This window comes from Microtus pennsylvanicus, chromosome 4 (genome assembly GCF_037038515.1).
Source record: "Microtus pennsylvanicus isolate mMicPen1 chromosome 4, mMicPen1.hap1, whole genome shotgun sequence".
Lineage (NCBI taxonomy): Eukaryota > Metazoa > Chordata > Mammalia > Rodentia > Cricetidae > Microtus > Microtus pennsylvanicus.
This window is the reverse complement of record NC_134582.1, coordinates 130453894-130474614: the sequence shown is the minus strand read 5'-3', so window position 1 is coordinate 130474614 and position 20721 is coordinate 130453894. Positions and strand designations below refer to the sequence as shown.

Genomic DNA, 20721 nt, shown 5'->3' with positions numbered 1-20721 from the left:
ATGTGGGTTTGTGTGTGATAGGGGCTGAATTTCCTTCTTCTGCATGTGAGTTGTCTAGTTGTTTCAACCATTTATTTAGTAGCTGTCTATTCTGTTGTATGTTCTTCCTACCTTTGTTGCAGGTCAGCTAGATAAACTGAAAATGTGCGAGTTTATCTCTGCCCGCTCCATCATGGTACGCCAGGGTGATGGTGTTTTGATTTCTATGGTTATTCAGTCTTTTATAGTTAAGTACAATGATGTCTTCAGGTTTGTTCATTTTGTTTATGATTGCTTTGGCTATGTGGGATCTTTGCTTTTCATTATGAGTTTTTCTTTCTGTGAAAAACATCACTAGAGTTTCTATAGAGATTACATCAAGTGTGTAATCATGTTGAATGTCATGGTCACTTTAACGTTAGAAAATTTCCCAAGAGGAACGCAGTCTATCATTTCCACTGAATTTTGTCTTCATCAGCTTCTTCCATCAATATTTTATCGTTTTGACATACTAATGTTTTGCTTTTGATACAAATTTAGTACAGAAAATTTGATGCTATTGTGTTTTATTGTTTTCTTTAATTCATTCACAGATAATTCTTCTTTAGTATATAATAATGGTACTGATATTTTTGTAGATGCCAAGGGTCTCCCCACACAGCCCAGGATGGTTTTGAAAGCTCTATGTAGCATAGGTTGCCACAAATTCTCCTTCTTCAGCTTCCTCAGAACTTGATTATAAATTTGTAACACTATAGTCGATTCTGATTTCTAGTGTGTATGTGTGTGTGTGTGTGTGTGTGTGTGTGTGTGTGTGCATGCACGTGAACACAAGTATATGTGTTGCTGTAATATAACCCCTAGGGCTTTACATATTCAGAACAACAACTCTATTATTTAGCTATATCCCCGGGCCTCTGATTTTGATTTGCTAATTTTGTAGCAATTTTACAAAAAAAAAAAATCCTTTTTGATTTTTCAAACAGAGTTTCTCTGTGTAACTGTCCTGGCTGTCCCGGAACTTGCTTTGTAGACCAGGTTGGCCCCGAACTCACAGAGATCTGTCAGCCTCTACCTCCCGAACACTGGGATTAAAGGTCTGTGCTGCCACTGCCTGGCTCAAAACTTTATTTCTAATTTTTTTTTTTTTGCTGGAGCATTTTGTGTTTTGTACATATAAGACCATATTATATTCACAGAGAATTATTTTCTTCCTTTCCAATTTAGATGCCTTTCCTTTCTTTTTCTTGTCTTATAAGTCTATACATTTCTAATATTTTGTTTGGATATATGTGGACAGGGCGGGGTCTTTGGGGGATAACTCAGCAGTTAAGAGCAGAGGATCCAGGTTTAGTTTATAGCACCCACATGGGGAAGCTCACAACTGCCTCTAACTCCAGTTCCAGCCTTCGGATGCCCTCCTTCAGCCCTGGTAGGCACTGTTCACATGTGCACATGCAGAAAAGCAGGCGCGCGCGCACACACACACACACACACACATACACACACACATAAACTCTCTGATCCTAGATTTAAGGTTTTAACTTTACACCACAGAGTATTGTATTAACTTGTGATATATAGCCTCTGTTGTGTTCTTTCTGACATCCCTAATTATCGAGAGTCTTGAACACGACAGAATGCTGACCACTGGCAATGATTTGTCTGCACAGATAAAATGAAGGCATGTGCTTCTTTTCTTGTAGGGTCTTTGTTCAACTTTGATATCAGGATAATTTTGCCCCTTGGAAATATTTGTTCTTCTTCCAACTTTTTAGACAAGTTTAAGAAAGATTGGTATTCATTCTTCTGGTGTCTTAATGTATCAATTGATTGCTGTAATTTTAACTGGCTGTCATACTTAATAAACTAGCCATCATTCATTTTTCTTGTTAGACAACAGGAAAATCAGAGTTAACGGAACCAAGGAACCTATAGAGTTTAAATCAAACCAATGGTTTGGAGCAACAGTGAGAGCTCACAAAGGAAAAGTCGTGGTGAGTATGAACGGCTCGGGGACCTGCCTGCCTTCTGCATCACACGGTTTAATGTTTGATCTACACACTTTCCTAGAGGGGTGAGCTGGTTGATGTGCTGGCTGCTTAAAGAATAGAGGTGACTGAAATTAAAGAATCCATTTTTACAAAATGTGCTCAAAGCTATAAGAAATGAAATCTTTTTTTCCCTAAAATTCCAGATATTTGCAAACACTTTAAAAATTACTAGGAAAAATGGAAAATTAAAAGCGACACCCTGAAGGAGTAAACACCTTATTGTTCAAGATTAATTTAAAAGGCTATTTAAAACTGGTCCTATGCAGATTCCCCTGCTAGCCAGAGAAAATAGGTCTAGAAAAATGACTCTATGGTTGTTTAAATATTCATCTATTATTGTGGGACAAGTTTTTCTTTAAAAATACTAGCTGACCAATGTTTCTGAATTCATTAATGATTTTAAAAGCAAACAACCCCACTTTTAGGTTGGATCTCTCAGCTCTCAAATGCTAGCTATGACTTTGATTTTATTTTCTTATTGTTGTTAAGAGTTATGTGTTTACATTATTGAGAAATGAATGACTTTTTGATATATCTGGAGGGTTTTTTTTGTAAAAGGACTCAATGCAGTTGTTGGACAGAGGTCATGACAGAATCTATTTGTTTGTCTAGTTCTAATTTTGACACATTTTTTTTTGGTGGTGGTGGATACCTGCCTAAAAATACATTTAGTAGTCAAAGTATAAAACCCAAGGTGAATTCCACAGCTTCAGAATATCTACTCTAGCTGTTCATTGAGATGTATAGAGGTTGGTTCTGGTTAATTTTGTGGTGTAATGTTTATTTTATTTGCAGTTTTTTGTGCTAAATTTTATAAAACAGATTAACTAAAAGAAGAAGAAACCAGATCATGCCATGAATGAAGCATACTTTTCTCATTGTTTAAATTAACTTTTGCTAGTAAAATCCCTGATATTTAGCTAGCTAATTTGAAGGCGGTTCATTTCACCCTCATATAGTCCTTGAAATGGCATCGCAAGGCATAATTTAACAAGTATGTTTTTGATTTCATCAGAGTCCTAAAATTAGAACATGTAAGTAAGTCATCAAATAAGAATCTGATATAAGAAATTACATACCATAAGACCCAACATGTAAGAACTAATTCATAATAACCTGTTATACAACTGTGTTTCAGCTTCTATCTAGAGGGCGTGGATTTAATTTCATTCAGCACACATTTATTTATTAGGGAGATTTTTACATGCAAAGCTCCACGTTTAGTGTGGCTAGCAGTTAAATAAATTCTGAGCAAGGTCTTAATGTGTGAGCGCATGTTTACATCGTGTGCATTCTTCTCCAAGGTCCTGCTTTGTATTTTACCTGGAAATAATCATGGAATAGTTTATATCCTGCAGGGTTTTTGCCATTTTAGAATTGAACATATATTTATGGAATGACTGGGTAGTTCATCTCCATCAAGAAGGTTATCTGTGGCCACTGGAGTTTATCAGAACATGTAGAATCAGAGTACTGGTCACATACCTTAGAAATGTGTTGTCTGCCATTAGCATGTGCTCTTTGAATGCTTGCTGCTCCTCGCTGGTCTTTGACGTGCAGTTTTTTCATGAATAAAAACCATGACATCGGAACTAGTAAAATGCTATGATAAGGTGGTAGCCCACTTATGACAGTTATTGTTTAAAAGTCATAAGATCAGCTTCAGGGATAAACCAAGGCAGCCCACAAAACAGAGATTTATAAACCTGCAAAAATCTGTTGATTTGAAAGCCGTTTTAAAAAAACTAATGACCAGACAATGGAAGGAGTGAGTTATTTTAGGACATAGTGTTAATCCATTCAGTGTTTGAATGTTGTTTGCTGTCACAAAGGCCTTTTTTTTTTTTTTTTAGGAATGAATAGGAAATGTGAGGTTTTGACTTTTAGGAAATAATTTTCCTTTTCTTTCTTTCTTTCTTTCTTTCATTCTTTCTTTCTTTCTTCTTCTTTTTTTCCTTATTGGTTTTTTGAGACAGGGTTTCTCTGTATAACAGTCCTGGCTGTCCTGGAACTCACTTTATAGACCAGGCTGGCCTTGAACTCACAGAAATCCACCTGCCTCTGCCTCCCAAGTACTAGGATTAAAGGTGTGCACCACCATTTTTTTATTTAATTAAAAATTCTGCCATAGAATAAGATCATCCCTTTGTTTATATATAGTTTTTTATAATTTTTCAATGAGCTAATATTAAAAACTAGTTGAAGGCCAGTTAGTTCACTTAACAACTTAATACAATTACCTGTAACTTTAGTTACACTAGTCAGCAATTCAAATCAAGCCATTATCTGAGAAATCTGCATCAATACTGTGTTTCTTGCCTTCGGTGTCCACAGGCCTGTGCCCCTTTGTATCACTGGAGAACTCTGAAACCTAACCCAGCAAAGGACCCTGTTGGCACATGCTATGTAGCGATTCAGAACTTCAGTGCTTATGCTGAGCACTCTCCTTGCCGCAACAGTAAGTTGTTTTTATTCCTTGAAAGTAAAATTTAGCTCAAAAGCCTCCAGGCTTGACAGCTGTGGTAGATGGTATCTACGATTCAGATGTCTGCTCATCTATTCTATATTTGTTTATGCCTGTCATATTTTATATTGCTGTAATAAGACACCATGACTAACCTAGAGGACAAAAGAGTTTATTGGGACTTAGCGCTTCAGTGATGAGTCTATGACCATCATGGTGGAAAGCACGGCACCCAGCAGGAAGGTATGGTGCTGGAGCAGTAGCTGAGAGACTACAGCTGATCCCCAAAGGAGGCAGAGAGAGCAAGAGCTCCCAGAATGCTTTGGTTTGAAACCTCAAAGCCTGCCCCCAATGACTTAACTCCTGCAATAAAGCCACACCTCCTAGTCCTTCCCGGTTCCACTAACAGAGGACCAAACATTCAAATATATAAGCCTATGGGAGCCATTCTCATTCAAACAACCACAATTTATTTATTTTTTATTAAATTTATTTATTTTATGTGTATGTGCTGTATACCCACCATAGAACATGTATAGAAGTTGGACCATGAAGAGTTGGTTCTCTCCACTATGTGAGTCTTGGATCACCAGCCTTAGCAATAAGCATCCACACATGAGCTATGTTGCTGACTCTTCTGTATTTAAAAGTCAGTTCTAGATAGTATTTGGGAGAGTAACTGTGACCCTTAGCTGACAATTTCTATGGAAAATCCCCACTTTGTGTTCTACAGGACACTGACTGGCCAGCTTGCTTGTTAATGAAAGCATGTTAGTATCAGGGTGATCGGGCTGGAGTCATTTTTGGCTACAACATTGCTGTAGCCTTCATTCTTAATGGTGGTTGCTTTGTTTGGTAATTGTGTACTTGTTATATGCACAGGATACTTTTTGCTTAATATGTTGAATCCTCTATATTCTCAAAAGACTACATCCACTTAGAGTCCAAATCTCATTCAGCAGTCCTAGGTTTCTTACAGGATGGTATCCTTTCTATTTCTCTTGTGTTGGCTTAGAACTAGCAATGGAGACCAGGCTGACCTCAGGTTACTTATTCTCCTGCCTCAGCATCTCAAGCGCTGAAAGCAAGCATATACCACCACACAATTGCAATGTTTCCTTCAAAGCAAACATTTTCCTTAGGGGCTCTGGCAATGAATTATTCTAGGAAGTCCTGACTGATAGTGTGATTACCAATTATCAGCTCAGAATTCTTTCGTAAATTCTATTTCTCTAAGTTTTTGACAGATCATTGTGAGATGTGGAGAAACAACAAAGGTACTTTCTATTCTTCTTTTTCTAATTAATGGGAACACACTGTAGAGAAGAAAATATCACTGCAAAGAATAATAGAGTAACTTATTTTAGAATACTACTTTTTTAAAGACTCAGTCTAAAGTTATTAGAGATCATCCTAAAAAGTACAAGTAAAATTTCCCTCTTTTACATACTTATTAATATATTTTTTGATTCAAGATCAATTTGGGGAAGGCAGTAAGCAAATATTAGGATAAAACAGTGAAGACAAAGACTGGATAAGGGACTTTAAAGGGTTAATAAAGAAGCCACTGGTATTTATCGCTCCAATCCAAACCTGAACTTTCTAAACCCGAGTTTCTTGTGAGGGTTTTGGCAGGAAATGGAGTATGATTTCCTAGGTGTGAGCTGGAAGAATGGCCCGAGATTAAAGACATGGTCTTAAACAGATTTAAAATGAATGTTCTTTGTTGAGGATGAAACTCCATTATTCATTTAACACGTGCTTACTGAACTCATTGCACCAGCTATTCTATATGCAGGGAGTGAGTGTGTCAAGGAGTTAGAGAAAGCAAACCAACAGCGTCCAAAGAATGGGCATTCTGGGAGGAAAGAGAGGGAAGAAACAAATTCATAACACAATATCAAGTAGTAAAATGTTATATAAGTGAATAATTAGGTCTATAATCAACGGAAAAGGTAAAGAAATGACCGGAGTCTGGAGGAACACAGAGAAGAAAAAATCTTCAGAAAGGGTAACAGGAAAGATTTTCCAATAGAGGTCATTGAGAGTTGGGGAAAGGAGGAATTATCAACACTGGTAACAGCCAGGAAGTGGCCATGATCCAAACCAGATAAGTGGCCAGCATTATTGCCCTGAAGAGAGTCAATGCTAGACTTCTCACCAAGGCTTCCATCTGTGTGCATCCTATTCCTTGGGCTTTGCTGGAGGTTCCCTCACAACAGCAAACGATGGTGTCCTTCATGTACCCATTGGCCCTGATGACCTAGACTCTTCCTGCTATCATGGAGTGTCACCGTGTCTCACTCTGTCCTCCTATTTTATGTCCTTGTGTCCTGAGAGCCGGGGCTAAGTCATAGCCCACAGAATCTCAACCTGCTGGGTGCCTGTTTGAGCATGAGCTTAAACTATTTTCTAAGCGTATCATCTATAGTGTCCAAGAGTTTTGAGCTCTGTGGGCACATCACCATGCCTGTTTCTTTATTTCTTATTTTCCCAGGTAGAGATAATGCAGAGCCGATATGAAATGGAGCTTAGGCGGAGTTGTGGGAGAGTTCATTAGGAAACATTTAGCTCTAGAGCACACCAAGGCCTTTAAAACATACCCTCACACTTCCTCATCTCCAGATCGCCCAAAGAGCTGGCTTCCTGTCATGGCTGAGAAGCTCACAGTACACAAACACAAAGCCTGCTTGGTCATGAGCCTACGGTCAATATCACAGATGGGGAATATCAGCAATATCCTTTTCAAAAGGGAACTGAAGGAAGTGTCTTGCTTTCCTCCTGTAACACAGATCCAGGGGGTACCCTGCGTGGTGCGGGCGGCAGCCTGCTCGTTTATCTGAATGGCATGCCGTCTGCTCTTACGGTCATTCATAATTCAGGTGAGGGTGGTTCTCACGGCCCTTCAGTTTCACTTTAGCAGTTAGCCATTGGCAATGAATGAACGTGTCCCTGGGTCCCTGAGTTTATACTGGGGCATACTGTTTAGAGACACTCTGAGGTTCCCGGAAAAAAGACTCCTTTGGGTCTCATAAATTACAATTCAATGAGAAAAGGGAAAGAGACTTGCTGAGCAAGGAACCCCTACTCTTCTCTAATTGCCACTCAAAACAAACACTGGGAGTTGATTATTTTCTCAATGACGTTTTCAGTTAGAGATTTAAAAAAAAATTTTGGTGTCCTGTTTTAAAGTAAAAACTGGTCAGGTTTATTCTCTTCTGAATAATTTATGTTATTAAAAATAAAGGACCAATTTCAAAAGTAGATTTTAAAGAAGGTTTGTGTTTTTATAAATCATTCCTTAAATATAACCAATGCAATCTACATGGGTTCACATAGACTACATCATAAGTCATATATTTCTGGATGGGTAGAAATTTTATATCATGGAACTTCTAGAAAATTGGAACCCCATAAACTGAGGTTATATAGATGGGATTTTAGGGAACCTTATAAAATTCATAACCATCAATCCTAACATACACTTGTAAAAGAAAGAATGATTTTGGTGAAAGACATTGACATACAGGTGTAAAGGAAAGAAGGAATTTGGTGAAAGACACTGTATCGGGTAGTAAGGTATTTTAAACAAAAACGGAGTAAGATTAAGTGTAGTGATTCATTCCTGTAATTCTGACTGGGAGGTAGAGCCAGGAAGAATGGGAGTTCAGGGCCATTCTCTGCTACATGGTAGCCTTCAGGGCAACCTGGGCTGCATGAGACACTGTTTCAACTAACAAACACAACAGGAGGGGTCTCACGCACAGAGACAATAGGAAAAAAGATAGCTATGAACTGGTTGGAAGAAAGAAGATGGATAAGTTTCTAGGTAGCCAGAAGAACCAGGTGCGTTTGAAAGATACTCTGGGACGGGGCATGCCCAGCCAATTGGAATTTCCTACAGTGATGCTGGCTCCTTTCTCTCTCTCACTGAAGTAGCACTTAGATGACATCCTTAGTAAGAAATGTGGAATAATTAACATGCTCTCATCTAACTGAGATGACAAAAAGGTCTCCCTTACTTAATTTTTGTCTATAATTCAAGTATGTTAGAAGGAGGGTTTCGCTTCTGCGAACTTTAGCATTGCAATGCCCCTGTGAGACCATGAGAATCAGCAACACAGTTTTCAAATTATCCTACCTGTCACAGTATAACAATTTAAAATCATGTTCCTTTTAAAGAGAATGAGATGGCAGTAAGAGCTGGAGACGCAGCTCTGTGGGTGGAGAACTTGGGTAGCAGTTGGGAAACCCGGGCTTGGGTCCTACTGCTACATCAATAGGATGGACTACTTGACGCTTGTGATTCCAGCACTCGGGAGGTAGAGACAGGAGGTTCAGAAGCGCAAGCTCATCTTCAGCGGCATAGAGAGTATGAGGCCAGCCTGTACATGAAGAAGGCAAAGGAAATCTTTAGCAGTTTCTCTGCAGAAGGCAGGCACTCGGGGGATCTTCACACGCTGTCACTGGAGAAATGCAGACAGGAGGGGACAAAGGAGACATTATTGCCACATGGACATTTGGGGACGCAGTCAGAAGATGGAGGTTTTATTTTGGAAATGAATCTGCATACGCACCCCAATACAAACCCATACTTTGACATGTTCCCTACCTGGAGAAGGGCTTCTGTGCCTTGTGCTCAGTAGAACTAATGTCATAACCTCTCATGTTGATCTCACTGCTGCATGGATGTGAGAGTCAGGATCAGAAAATAGATGGAAACATACTTAAGATTGCCTGAAATGCATTTTAAAAATAAAACACAAAATGGTCTCTTTGATTTGGGGTATATGGGGAAAACAAAAAAATCTGTATTACTTATTAAAATACTTCTCCGAAATGATGATGTTATAGTGGCTATTTGTTTTGATCATTCCAGGCAATGCTGATCCTGAGGGCCAAGGTTACTGCCAAGCAGGCTTTAGTCTGGACTTCTATAAGGTAACTCTTTTGCTCTCTCAGTGTCTGTGGTTGGATGAATTTTCCTGTCATTGTGGCTACTGTTTGATTTTCTGTCTGTCATTCCCATACAAACAATAACATCCAGAGAAGCTTTGGGAGCATATCATGTCTGGCAACTTCTCCTTGAGTATTTTTTTATTTTTTTCCTACTCACTTTTTATTTCTGTTTAAATCTATGAACATGATAATAGTATGGAAAAGCATCCAATGAAGGGACTCTTCCTTCCAACTCCCAGCATTAATCATTTTGAAAGCAAATCTCAAAAATGCATTTCTTTTTTTTTTTTTGGTCTTTCGAGACAGGGTTTCTCTGTGGTTTTTGGAGCATGTCCTGGAACTAGCTCTGTAGACCAGGCTGGTCTCGAACTCACAGAGATCCACCTGCCTCTGCCTCCCGAGTGCTGGGATTAATCAAAATTACAAGAATCTATAATTCGGTCACTTTATCACTTAGCTGTAATTGGCTCCTTTATTTTCATATTCATATTAAAATGTATATAGTCATTCAGAAAATAGAGATCGTTTGATGAATATATGAAAGAAAATAATTCTATGCTTTTGAAATTAGTAGAGAGAAATTCCATAAACATTCTCTGTTTCACTATTGGTCATTGCATTTTCTATGATTGTTTGCTTTGACATTTTTCCCCAGCAAGTTACAGACCGAAGCTAGAGAACAGGGCTGCTCGCACTTGCTAATCTGGAGTTTTTGTTTTTCTTTTGAAAAAGGGCGTGTTTACAGATTTTTTAAAAATATGATTTTACATTTCTTTACTTATTGGAGAGAAGGGATTTTTAGAGTGTGGAGGAGCTCAGACAACAAACCTGGTGACTATTTCTCTTCTACCACGTGAGTTTTAAGAATCAAATTCAGATTGTCGAGCTGATGACAAACACCTTTGCCTGCAGAGAGCCATCTTGCTGGAAATACACACACACACACACACACACACACACACACACACATATGCATCATTGTTGCCTTGAAAATAACTGAAATAAGTTTTTGGGTTTTTATCACTAAAGTTTTCAAAAGACTATGCCCATTCAGCTGCAAACAATGTGCAGGCCTTGCAGCTCCAGCAGTGACAGCCCTTTCCCCCAAATTTATATATTCTCGAGAGCAAGGTGAACATGCCTAACTGAGTCAAACTAAAATTATTTAACATAACAAGCTAAATAATTGAAAGCGGGGAAGAGAAGAAAACAACCTCCAGGCCTCAGGTATAATGAAAGTGTGGTTTAAAGTCCTCTTTAAGAACGAGGTTTAAAGTCCTCTTCAAGAAAGTGTGGTTTTGCGAAAAATAAACTGTTAGAGCACTGCTTGTCAGCAGTGACTCAACGCTCTTTAAAACACTTGGATTCTTGTCCACAAGTTCCCTGGATGCTTCTGTTTTGCAGAATGGAGACCTCATAGTGGGAGGACCCGGAAGCTTTTATTGGCAAGGTATGTTGCGTATCAGAGAAGAGCACCCGTGTTGTTGCTAACACAGGGGAACAGACGTAGCACAAACGCTGACCTTCTCTAGTGACGACGGAAACCTCTGCTCACACTTTCTTGACTGAAGCATCATTGCACTTTGCCCTTCATTGTCCAAATGATGCTTCTGAAGTGTCATTCAGTCTGCTACCTATTGCTCTGCCAAGAATTACTGAGGTTATGCCGGGCGTTGCGTTAGGTGCTGAGAACACAGACAGCAGGCTTGTGGGAGCCGTGCTAGCACTCACTGACTTATGATCTTGAGTCAGGGTCAGAGATAGATGTAAACCGAAAATTATTTTTATGGATATACATATTTTTCTCTAATCTTGATTAATTTCATGTTGGTTAACTAATTGGTTAATTAATTTTGTCATTTAAAGTAGAAAAATATCTCACATGAATTAATAATCATGTAAGAATACAGAAAAACTTATCTGAGATGCAGAATTTAAAATCTTATAGATGCTTGAGATGTTTACAGACCTAGCTTACAAAAACAAGGAATTGTCCGGCTGTGGAAGGAAGGAAGGGGAATGCAGAGCTGAAAGTCAGAGAAAACTGGCAAGTTTGACATTCTTCCTAAATTCGTGTGTAAATCTTATTGTCTTGATATCAAAGCATTCATTCATCCCTATTACTCAGAAATATTTACAACCTGGTTTGATGGGATTTTATTCTTTTCTTGGGAAAAGACTGGGAATTCCCAAAGAATAACGTAGCTTTAGATTGGATGTTAAGTACCATGATTTAAAAAGCATTTTTTCCATCTTGCCTCAAAGGGCATGGGATAACATTTTTGCCTTAGATGTCCACACTAAATATTCTGATGCATAGACTTTTCCATATAATGATGGATTTTAGATATTCATGTGTCCCAGTACAATCATATCTCAAGACTCCTGAAAGTGGTTTTGGGAGCCAATGCTCTTATCAATGTTGGTGGTCATGAATATCTTTTTTGTGTGTAAAATTTTAGATCTCATTGAACACAGCTGCTTTCTATTATCATAATTTTATGTTTCCTTTATATAGTTTTGCAACAAATGTAAATGCCTTGAAGATTTATTAGATCCTTCCTTTAACTTAGCTGAGATCTTTACAATTTGTCAAGTAAGAGAGTTCCACATAGATTCTTTGCAAGGAAACAAAACTCTTTATTACAATGCAAAAGAGATTTGAGTTCTAGAACCGCTAGCAAAACTATGTGACTTTGCAGAATGGCATCAAGTTCTTTGAGCATAAGACATTTATGTATGACTTGGTTGATGATAAATTTCCTTCTGGCTTGAACATTATTGTTTTGTTTTGCTGTTTGCTTTTGAGACAAGGTCTCATGTAGCCCTGCCAGGGCCCAAACCCATTGCACAGCCCAGGATGACCTTGAACTTCTGATGCTTCTGCTTCTACTACTGAAGTGCTGGGATTAGAGGCATGCATCTCCCTGCTCAGTTTTATGCTGAAATGGGAATTGAACCCAATGCGTGCTAAGTAGGCAGTAGATGAAAAGGACTCTACCCTCAACTCTAGAATGCAAATTTAAATATAAATTTCACTTGCAAGTGTCCTTATTCTTTTATGCTTGTATCATTTGAAGGTAGAGAGGGGATAGACATTAAAAGTTGGGGAAGAATGGATAAAACACTGCCGTTTATCTCTGGCCTCCACTAGATTGGAAAGTTCTACCCACTCGGTTATAACTGACCTCTGCCTGACAGTTCTTGGGGCAGACATTCAGGAGTGTGTGGTATGGTTCCAGGATTGCTGAGTAAGAGCCTGCCCCTCTCTTACATCCATTCAGTTGACGTATTACTTTGTTCACACACAGGTCAGGTGATCACTGCTAGCATAGCGGATATCATAGCAAATTACTCATTTAAGGATATTCTAAGAAAGCTGACAGGAGAAAAGCAAACAGATGTGGCTCCAGCTTCCTACGATGACAGCTACCTTGGTAAGAAACATTGCTCCAGGTATTGGTACTTTCTCACAAGGCAAGCAAATTAAATATAAGTGAAATGTTTGGTCCTGATTTATCCGATGTTAGTGGACGTCTTTTGAAAGTTTTCTATCTTATTATTTTGAGTAGACCCTTACATGTTCTTTTTCACCACAACTTTTTTTTCCCAGATAACATATATCCCATACATGACTTGGGCTGCCATTTTGTAGGTGCTTTAACATGCTCATAAAAGATCACGGGAAGAAGACATTTGTATTAGCAGGGCTTCTGCTCGTGCTATGGGCAATGTGATAGCAGGCCTGTCCAGTTTCTACAAAACCAAAAGAATCTTTCTTTTCTCTTTTAAAATTGATTTTTATTGAGCTTCAAGATTGTTCTCAAATTGTATCATGTGTAAGCCATATAATAGCCTTCTACCATTACTGATACCCGCCTTGGTATACAACCAATTTTGATTGCTTTATGCACTGAAAAGTTAAATTATGGCTTTGTTTTGTCAATGTAAATGGAACCTTGCTTTTGAGCTCAATGACATCTGTGGGCCACAATCATGAAAGCAATTAAAAAGTAGTTCATGATGATGATCAACAGCAAGACCCGAACACAAAGGATATCTCATAGGAATTGTGCTTGATAGTGATGAACTTACAGCTCTTTAAAATGCAACAGCTGCCACTCCCCCTTAAAGGGGGTTATGGACCATTCTTTGAAGGCTGATCTAAGAATCTGACTTACTTATTTTGGTTGTGTTTTTATTTAAGATCTGTGTGGCAGACCTTCTTTATAACTGGGAATTAGTCTGAAAGTGTTAATATTTCTGTGATTATTTTTTTCCCGCTTAACGAGTCCTTATTTGTTTAGATATTTGTAGAGGTTTTGAAATAAAATAGCACCATGATAGAACTTTCATTGTTTTCAAATTACAACTCAGTTCTTTCCGAATGCAATTTGTTTGTTTCTTTTATCCAATCTAGGCTATTCAGTTGCTGCTGGAGAATTCACTGGGGACTCTCAGCAAGGTAAGAGACGTTGTTAAACTTGTCATTTTAAGAGTGTGGAGTAACGGTAAATGGCATAAGAAGTCTTATTGTAAATGTTATTGATTTTCTTTGCTACACAAGAATTTATATAGATGGAATACATACATATACACATAGGTGTGTGTGTGTGTGTGTGTGTGTGTATAAACAAATTGTCTTTAGTCTCAGAGATTATACTATACTGAATCTGACAGACAGAACACCTGCCAAAAACTGTGATTAGCACTAGCCTAGCCAGACTTTTATACTTTGATGGTTAAGGGATTGGAATAGAGAAAGGGAGGTAGGATCAGCTCACACTGGGTCTTACGGATCATAAAGCTCTAAAATTATAGGAAGAGAAATCACAGAAGATTTAAGCAGAGGAGGAAATACCATCTAAAACAAAACAAAAACAAAAGGAAGGAAATCACACTGGTTATTTTATGTAAATTTTCTTGGGAAGAATGGTTTGATGATATAATATATTTATGTTCATGTCTGTCTTCTCGAATCTAAGGCCTATGTCTTACTGTTATTTGTCTTGATTCTAAAGACTAGACAATATTCTTTTCATAAAAGACTCAGAAAATAGCCTGAGAGTAAGAATTTGAGTTAGTTTTAAATTCTGACCTCATTAACAGTATTTTTTTTAGGATAGTACAACCTCTCTGATTCTTGTTTGCTTTTAAATCTGAATAATATTAATGGTATGGGGCCTGAATGACCATGTTGAATATTGTATTAAAATGCATGCTACATTCAAGATGAAACAGGAGCTTTTACTGAACTAGTGATATGTATTGAACGAATCAACTGTCAATCAATATTTGCCAGTTTCCATCTTGTTTGTTACCAACAATAACTGCTTTTCCTTACTACATGAGTTTGACTAAAGCACAGATGTTCAAGCACAAATAAAATATGGCTATCTTTATGAATCATAACAGATCTTTTCATTGTTTCATATTCACATGGACACAAATCAAAATTCGCTATAAATGTTTTTGCAGTTTGGTAAAAGTTCAAAATAATCAGGTTTCTAAAAAGGAATGCTCCTCTTTAAATAAAAGCTAATTCTTAATGAGCCTCCTTTTCCATTACCTTTCTTTTCGAGCTATGTTCATGTCTGGTTTCTTGAATGTAAAACCCATGTCTTATTGTTATTTGTCTCCATTGAAAGACTAGACAATACTTTGTTCATGAAGACTCATAAAATAAGTAGCTTGATAGAAAGAATTTGAGTCGATTTCAGATTCTGACATGAAAAAGCAGTATATTAATCTGTGTGTGGTGGAGCACGCCTTCAATCCCAGAACTTGGAAGGCAGAGGCAGGTGGCTTTCTATTTGCTCAATGCCATCCTCATCTGCACAGGGAGTTCCATAGTAGCTAGGGTTATACAGAGAGATCCTGCCTCAAAAATAAACAAATAAACACAGTATATTGTGGTAACAAAAGGCACAGACTTTGGCTCCAGACCTTTAGCTCTCTACCCTTCATTGCTACTAGTTCTTAGACCTGAGGCAAATTATCTACCGCCCCGGCTTCCACTTCCTTATTTCTCAAATATAGGTAATAATAATAGTATTGTTTATTTCATAGGATGCTTGCAAAGATTAAATCATGTACTTCTATATATTAATAAAGCAGTACAGTGATTAGCTATAGGAAAGATTCCGTAGATTGGAGGTCATCAGGGACAGATCTGAAAAACTAGTGATTTTTTAAAGAAGTCTAATCTTTAAAGTTGGGCAGTGGTGGTGCACGCCTTTAATCCCAGCACTCGGGAGACAGAGGCAGGTGGATCTCTGTGAGTTTGAGGCCAGCCTGGTCTACAAGAGCTAGTTCTAGGACAGGTTCCAAAGCTACAGCAAAACCCTGTCTCAAAAACAAAACAAAAACAAAAGTTTTACTACTGGTTTCATGGTTTAACAAAGGGGAGTGCAAAGTGTGTGAATGATTTTCTTCAATTCCATGGCACTGGGCTCCTATAACTGTCCAAAATAACACTCAGTTCCCGCCCAAGGAAACAGCAGGGTATGTAACCACTCTAGTGACTATCAGTAGCTTCCACTGGATTTTAGGAATATCTAGAGAATGCACTCAGACTTTGAGCTGAGGATTTGTAAACCAGAGGCACTGTTGAAGACATCTCACACGTTCATCAGGGCACTGGATCCATGGCTGTCTGTGCTCGTTAGCAAATGGGGGAGCTCTATGAAAGGGAACTTGAGGTACTAGAAGATGATTCAGTGAGCAAAGGTCCTGATGCACAGAGTGAAGACCTGAGTTCGAATCCCTGGCTCCCATGTAAAAAACAAGGTACAGCTGCAAACACCTGTGATGCCAGCACTGGGGCAGAGATGGGACTCCTTGAGGCTGAGTGACCAAAGTCTTAGTAAAAGGGTAAGCTCTAGGTTCCATGAGCAACACTGTCTCCTAAAACTAAAATGGAAAACGATAGAGGACGATACTGGATTTCAACCTTTCACCTCCTTACATGTACTTGTGGATATGCACACACCCACCACACACACACATACAAACACACACATGCAAAATAAATAGCAAGACAAAGAAGAATGAGGAGAAAAAAACTAATTCTATGAACTTTAAATGTAAATTCTTAACTTGGAATTCTTGGTCAGCAGGATTGTTCAAGGTCAATCAGCAATTGGTCCACATGTGGGCCTCAGCATAATTGACCTTCTAAGGATGTATCTTTGTGGCAGTATAAAAGAGGTCCCCAAAGTGGAAGTTAGCAAAGCCTCTGTGACGTTTAGATCACACACTGACCCGCAAAGAGGGGAGGAAATCCTAAAAGGCAGAGGAGTATGCCGTCTAGTTCGCAAATTGCAGCAGCTCAAACTGTGACTTCCACTTGTTTGTTTTCTCTCATCTGTAAAGAAATATCGGGAAGAAAGCAAGTGCAAACCCTTGTAACCCTCTCCATCACTCATCTCCACGGCCATCTTTCCCTCTCCATCACTCATCTCCACGGCCATCTTTACCCTCTCCATCACTCATCTCCATGGCCCCAACTTTACCCTCTCCATCACTATCTCCACAGCCCCAACTTTACCCTCTCCATCACTCATCTCCATGGCCCCATCTTTACCCTCTCCATCACTCATCCCCACGGCCATCTTTACCCTCTCCATCACTATCTCCACAGCCCCAACTTTACCCTCTCCATCACTCATCCCCACGGCCATCTTTACCCTCTCCATCACTATCTCCACAGCCCCATCTTTACCCTCTCCATCACTATCTCCACAGCCCCATCTTTACCCTCTCCATCACTCATCTCCACAGCTCCATCTTTACCCTCTCCATCACTCATCTCCATGGCCCCAACTTTACCCTCTCCATCACTATCTCCACAGCCCCAACTTTACCCTCTCCATCACTCATCTTCATGGCCCCATCTTTACCCTCTCCATCACTATCTCCACAGCCCCATCTTTACCCTCTCCATCACTATCTCCACAGCCCCATCTTTACCCTCTCCATCACTATCTCCACAGCCCCATCTTTACCCTCTCCATCACTCATCTCCATGGCCCCATCATCTTTCTCCTTGACCACTAAACAGCTTTAAATACACTAGGAGCTGAACAGAAGACTCAGTTGTTAAAGAACAGCTCATGCAAGCATAAGGACCTGAGCTCGAGCCTCAGAACCCATGTAACATAGACAATGTGATGGCTTGTGCTTCTAATTCCAGAGCTGGGGAGGCAGAAGCGGGCAGATCTCTGTGGCTCACCAGCCAGCCACATAGCCAAAATAATTTCATGAGCTCCATGTCCCAGTGAAAGGCCTTGTCTCAAAAATGCAAGGTGGATATCTTCTGAGGGAAAAACACCGAAGGTTCTACTCTGGCCTTTTGATGCCTGCTTACATGTGCAGCCCATATGCATGAATACACATATATAAGCACACTAATTAATCAATTAATGTGGCTCCCCCTCTAAATGACTCTTCTTATTCCCAGAATTGGTTGCTGGGATTCCAAGAGGAGCGCAGAACTTTGGATACGTGAGTATCAATGTATAGCCCAGACATGTTCTTTGTGCACTGAAATATTTTTCCCATGTAAGCCACTGTAAATGTTCCTTACTAATGAGTTCTGACCACAGAAGTGTGCTATTTCTCTGCTCATCCCAATAGGAGGTAAATGCAACTATATTGATGCATGGTTTCTGGGGATCCATGTGAAACAAAAATGTGGGGTGCACTTTTTGCAAATAATCACCATTATCCAAAACATAGAAAGCTTCCTTCTACATTTGTATTTCCTCCTTTCACAAAAGCTACCCAAAGGGTGAACTTTTCTCCAAGTCCCTAACTTATTCCTCTGCAAAGGTATTGCACATTCTGAAGTGTTGGGTTTGAGAGGATAATACTTAAGACCCTCATAACTGGTTACCATGAAGTTAGAAAAAAAGATGCATAGAACGAGGTCACACAAAAATGGCTCACAGGATGAGAATGATAGCTCAGTTAGAAAAGTGTTCACTGTGGAAGCAAGAGGACCTAAATTTGATCTTCAGAATCCACGTAAAAAGACTCAGACATGGTAATCCCAGCATTAGGGAGGCAGAAACAGGCCGAATCCTTTAGGACTTGCTGGCTAGTCTGCTTAGCTCAACTGGTAAGCCTCAGGCCAAAGAGAGATGCTGCCTAAAAGAACTAGGTTGATGTCTCCCCAAAAAATGACATTTGAGGGTGACCTCTGACTTCCACATGCATACATGTTCATTTTCACCCATGCAAACATAAGCATGCAGTCACACGAGGATTTAAGGTGGGCATGGCAGTGCTATCATTCTACCACCCAAGAGGTTGATAAGTCAGAAGAATCCAGAATCTGAGGTCAATCTGTCTTACACAGGAAGTTCCAGATCAGTTTATGTTCTAAGTGAATCCCTGTATCAAAAAATAAATTAAAATAAAAGCGATCTAGGCAATATACAGTTTGTAGGGTTTTTTTTTGGCTAAATAGAATTAAAGGTGACATTATTCTATGTAAATAGCATTAAGAAAGGTTATTTTCCCAAAGAGCCATTTATCAGTCCTCATAATAGCATAAGCATAGATATTTATTTAGAACAAAATCAAGCTCAGACAAATTAGCTGTTCAACATGCTAACTGTTGCCCATATCCTTGCATTTACCTATTTTCCCTTTTTAGAATCATAAGCAAGTTCCACTGTCTTTTTCTAAAATTATTCTTGGAGGCCTACAATTTTGCAACTTCTACAAATGGCTAACCAACTATTACACTTCATAAGAAATTTGAATGATTTAAGTTTCAATTGTTTAAAAACAGTTTCTCCGATTCTGTGAGATGATGTATTGTCTTGCTTTTGCAATTTCAGGTCTCCATCATTAACTCCACAGATATGACCTTCATTCAGAATTTTACTGGTGAGCAGGTAAAGACTTTTCAGTTGTTGTTGTCTTGAGACAGAGCCTCATTCAAACTATCTTGGAATTCACTGTGGAGCCCAGGTTGGTCTTGAACTCACTGCAGTTTTCCTGCCTCACCCTCCCAAGCACTGGGATTATGGATGTTTACAACCACATCCAGTCTTAGGGAAAGACATTTTAATGCAAAACAACTAATGTTCATATCATGTAGTCATTCATTCAGGAAATAACACTGGATATAATGGTGCACCTCAATTGACTCAGCTTCAGATAGTGGTTTGAAGAATATGTATAAGTATAGAATTATACACTATGGTGGGGGTAGTACAAAGGCTGGAGGCCTCTACAACAGAAATGCCTAAGCAAAGCCAGTGGCAGAGAATGCGAAGGCTTTCACACAGGAACTAGTTGGGTAAATCTGACGTTTCTCAGGGCTACAGGGGCTATAAGCAAGCAAGATATAAGTCAGAACTAAGGGTTCTGGTAAAAGACATGACACCTACTACAAGCTCTAGTCCAGAATCTTCTAGTTTTAAGGGTTTCCTTTTTTGCCATATCCACTTACAAAATTAAGCACACATTGTGAAGCTAATACTAGCTACCTGAATTGAGCTCTTTTTATGTTTTTGTGGTGCTGGGGATGAAACACAGGTCCTTGAACACATTATCTATGCGCTCTATCTGAGCTAACCCAACCTCCAGTTCTTATTTCTTTTGATAGTCTCACTATGTAACTCATACTCCCATTTCCTCTGCCTCTCATATGCTTGGACTATAAGCATGAACCACCAGGCCCAACATGAGCTCTGGTCTTTCAAGGTATAATAAAGGCAAGCCACAGGGAACCTCTTGGGAGCAGAGAAAGGACTCCATGTTCTGTCAGAATAAACCCTTGACCACTATATAATTCATTTAAGACTAAGACTTAATTCAAGTCATGGAAGGAATAGCCCAGGGTCTTTTTTTAAAGAAAGAATTGTTTGTTTATTATTACTATTTTAATTTTTCATATATTTTATCATATTCCTTCCCCTCCCTCTTTCCCTAGTCCTCCTCACCTCCTTACCTACCCAACTTCATTCTCTCTCTCTCTCGCTGTCTCTCAAAAAAAAAAAGAAAAGAAAAGAAAAAAAGAGAAAATCGAAACAAAACCTTTAAGACTAGGGTCTTAATGAGGTGGCTAAGTAATTACTGGTGATAAATGACAACCACAGGTATAGCTGGCTCTGAATGCTGGGACTAGCTGGAAATGGCAAAAAGACCATTTGATGTCAATTCCTGAAAGTACTCAAAGAAGGAAAGAGGTTCCTGTCAATGGTGTGTTTGGGTAGATATGTATGCATGCGTGTGTGTGTGTGTGTGTGT

The 20721-nt window shown here is 39.0% G+C and overlaps 1 protein-coding gene across 1 annotated transcript in view; it reads left to right on the top strand.

The window, feature by feature from the left end:
• Itga8 (integrin subunit alpha 8) overlaps nt 1-20721 on the top strand; it is a 178005-nt gene that overhangs the window by 30409 nt on the left and 126875 nt on the right. The window contains exons 3-10 of the mRNA XM_075970501.1: nt 1876-1976; nt 4368-4491; nt 9377-9438; nt 10861-10906; nt 12768-12893; nt 13877-13921; nt 17918-17961; nt 19305-19361. Of these exons, the coding sequence (XP_075826616.1) occupies nt 1876-1976; nt 4368-4491; nt 9377-9438; nt 10861-10906; nt 12768-12893; nt 13877-13921; nt 17918-17961; nt 19305-19361 (605 nt within the window). The remainder of the gene's footprint in view (nt 1-1875; nt 1977-4367; nt 4492-9376; nt 9439-10860; nt 10907-12767; nt 12894-13876; nt 13922-17917; nt 17962-19304; nt 19362-20721) is intronic.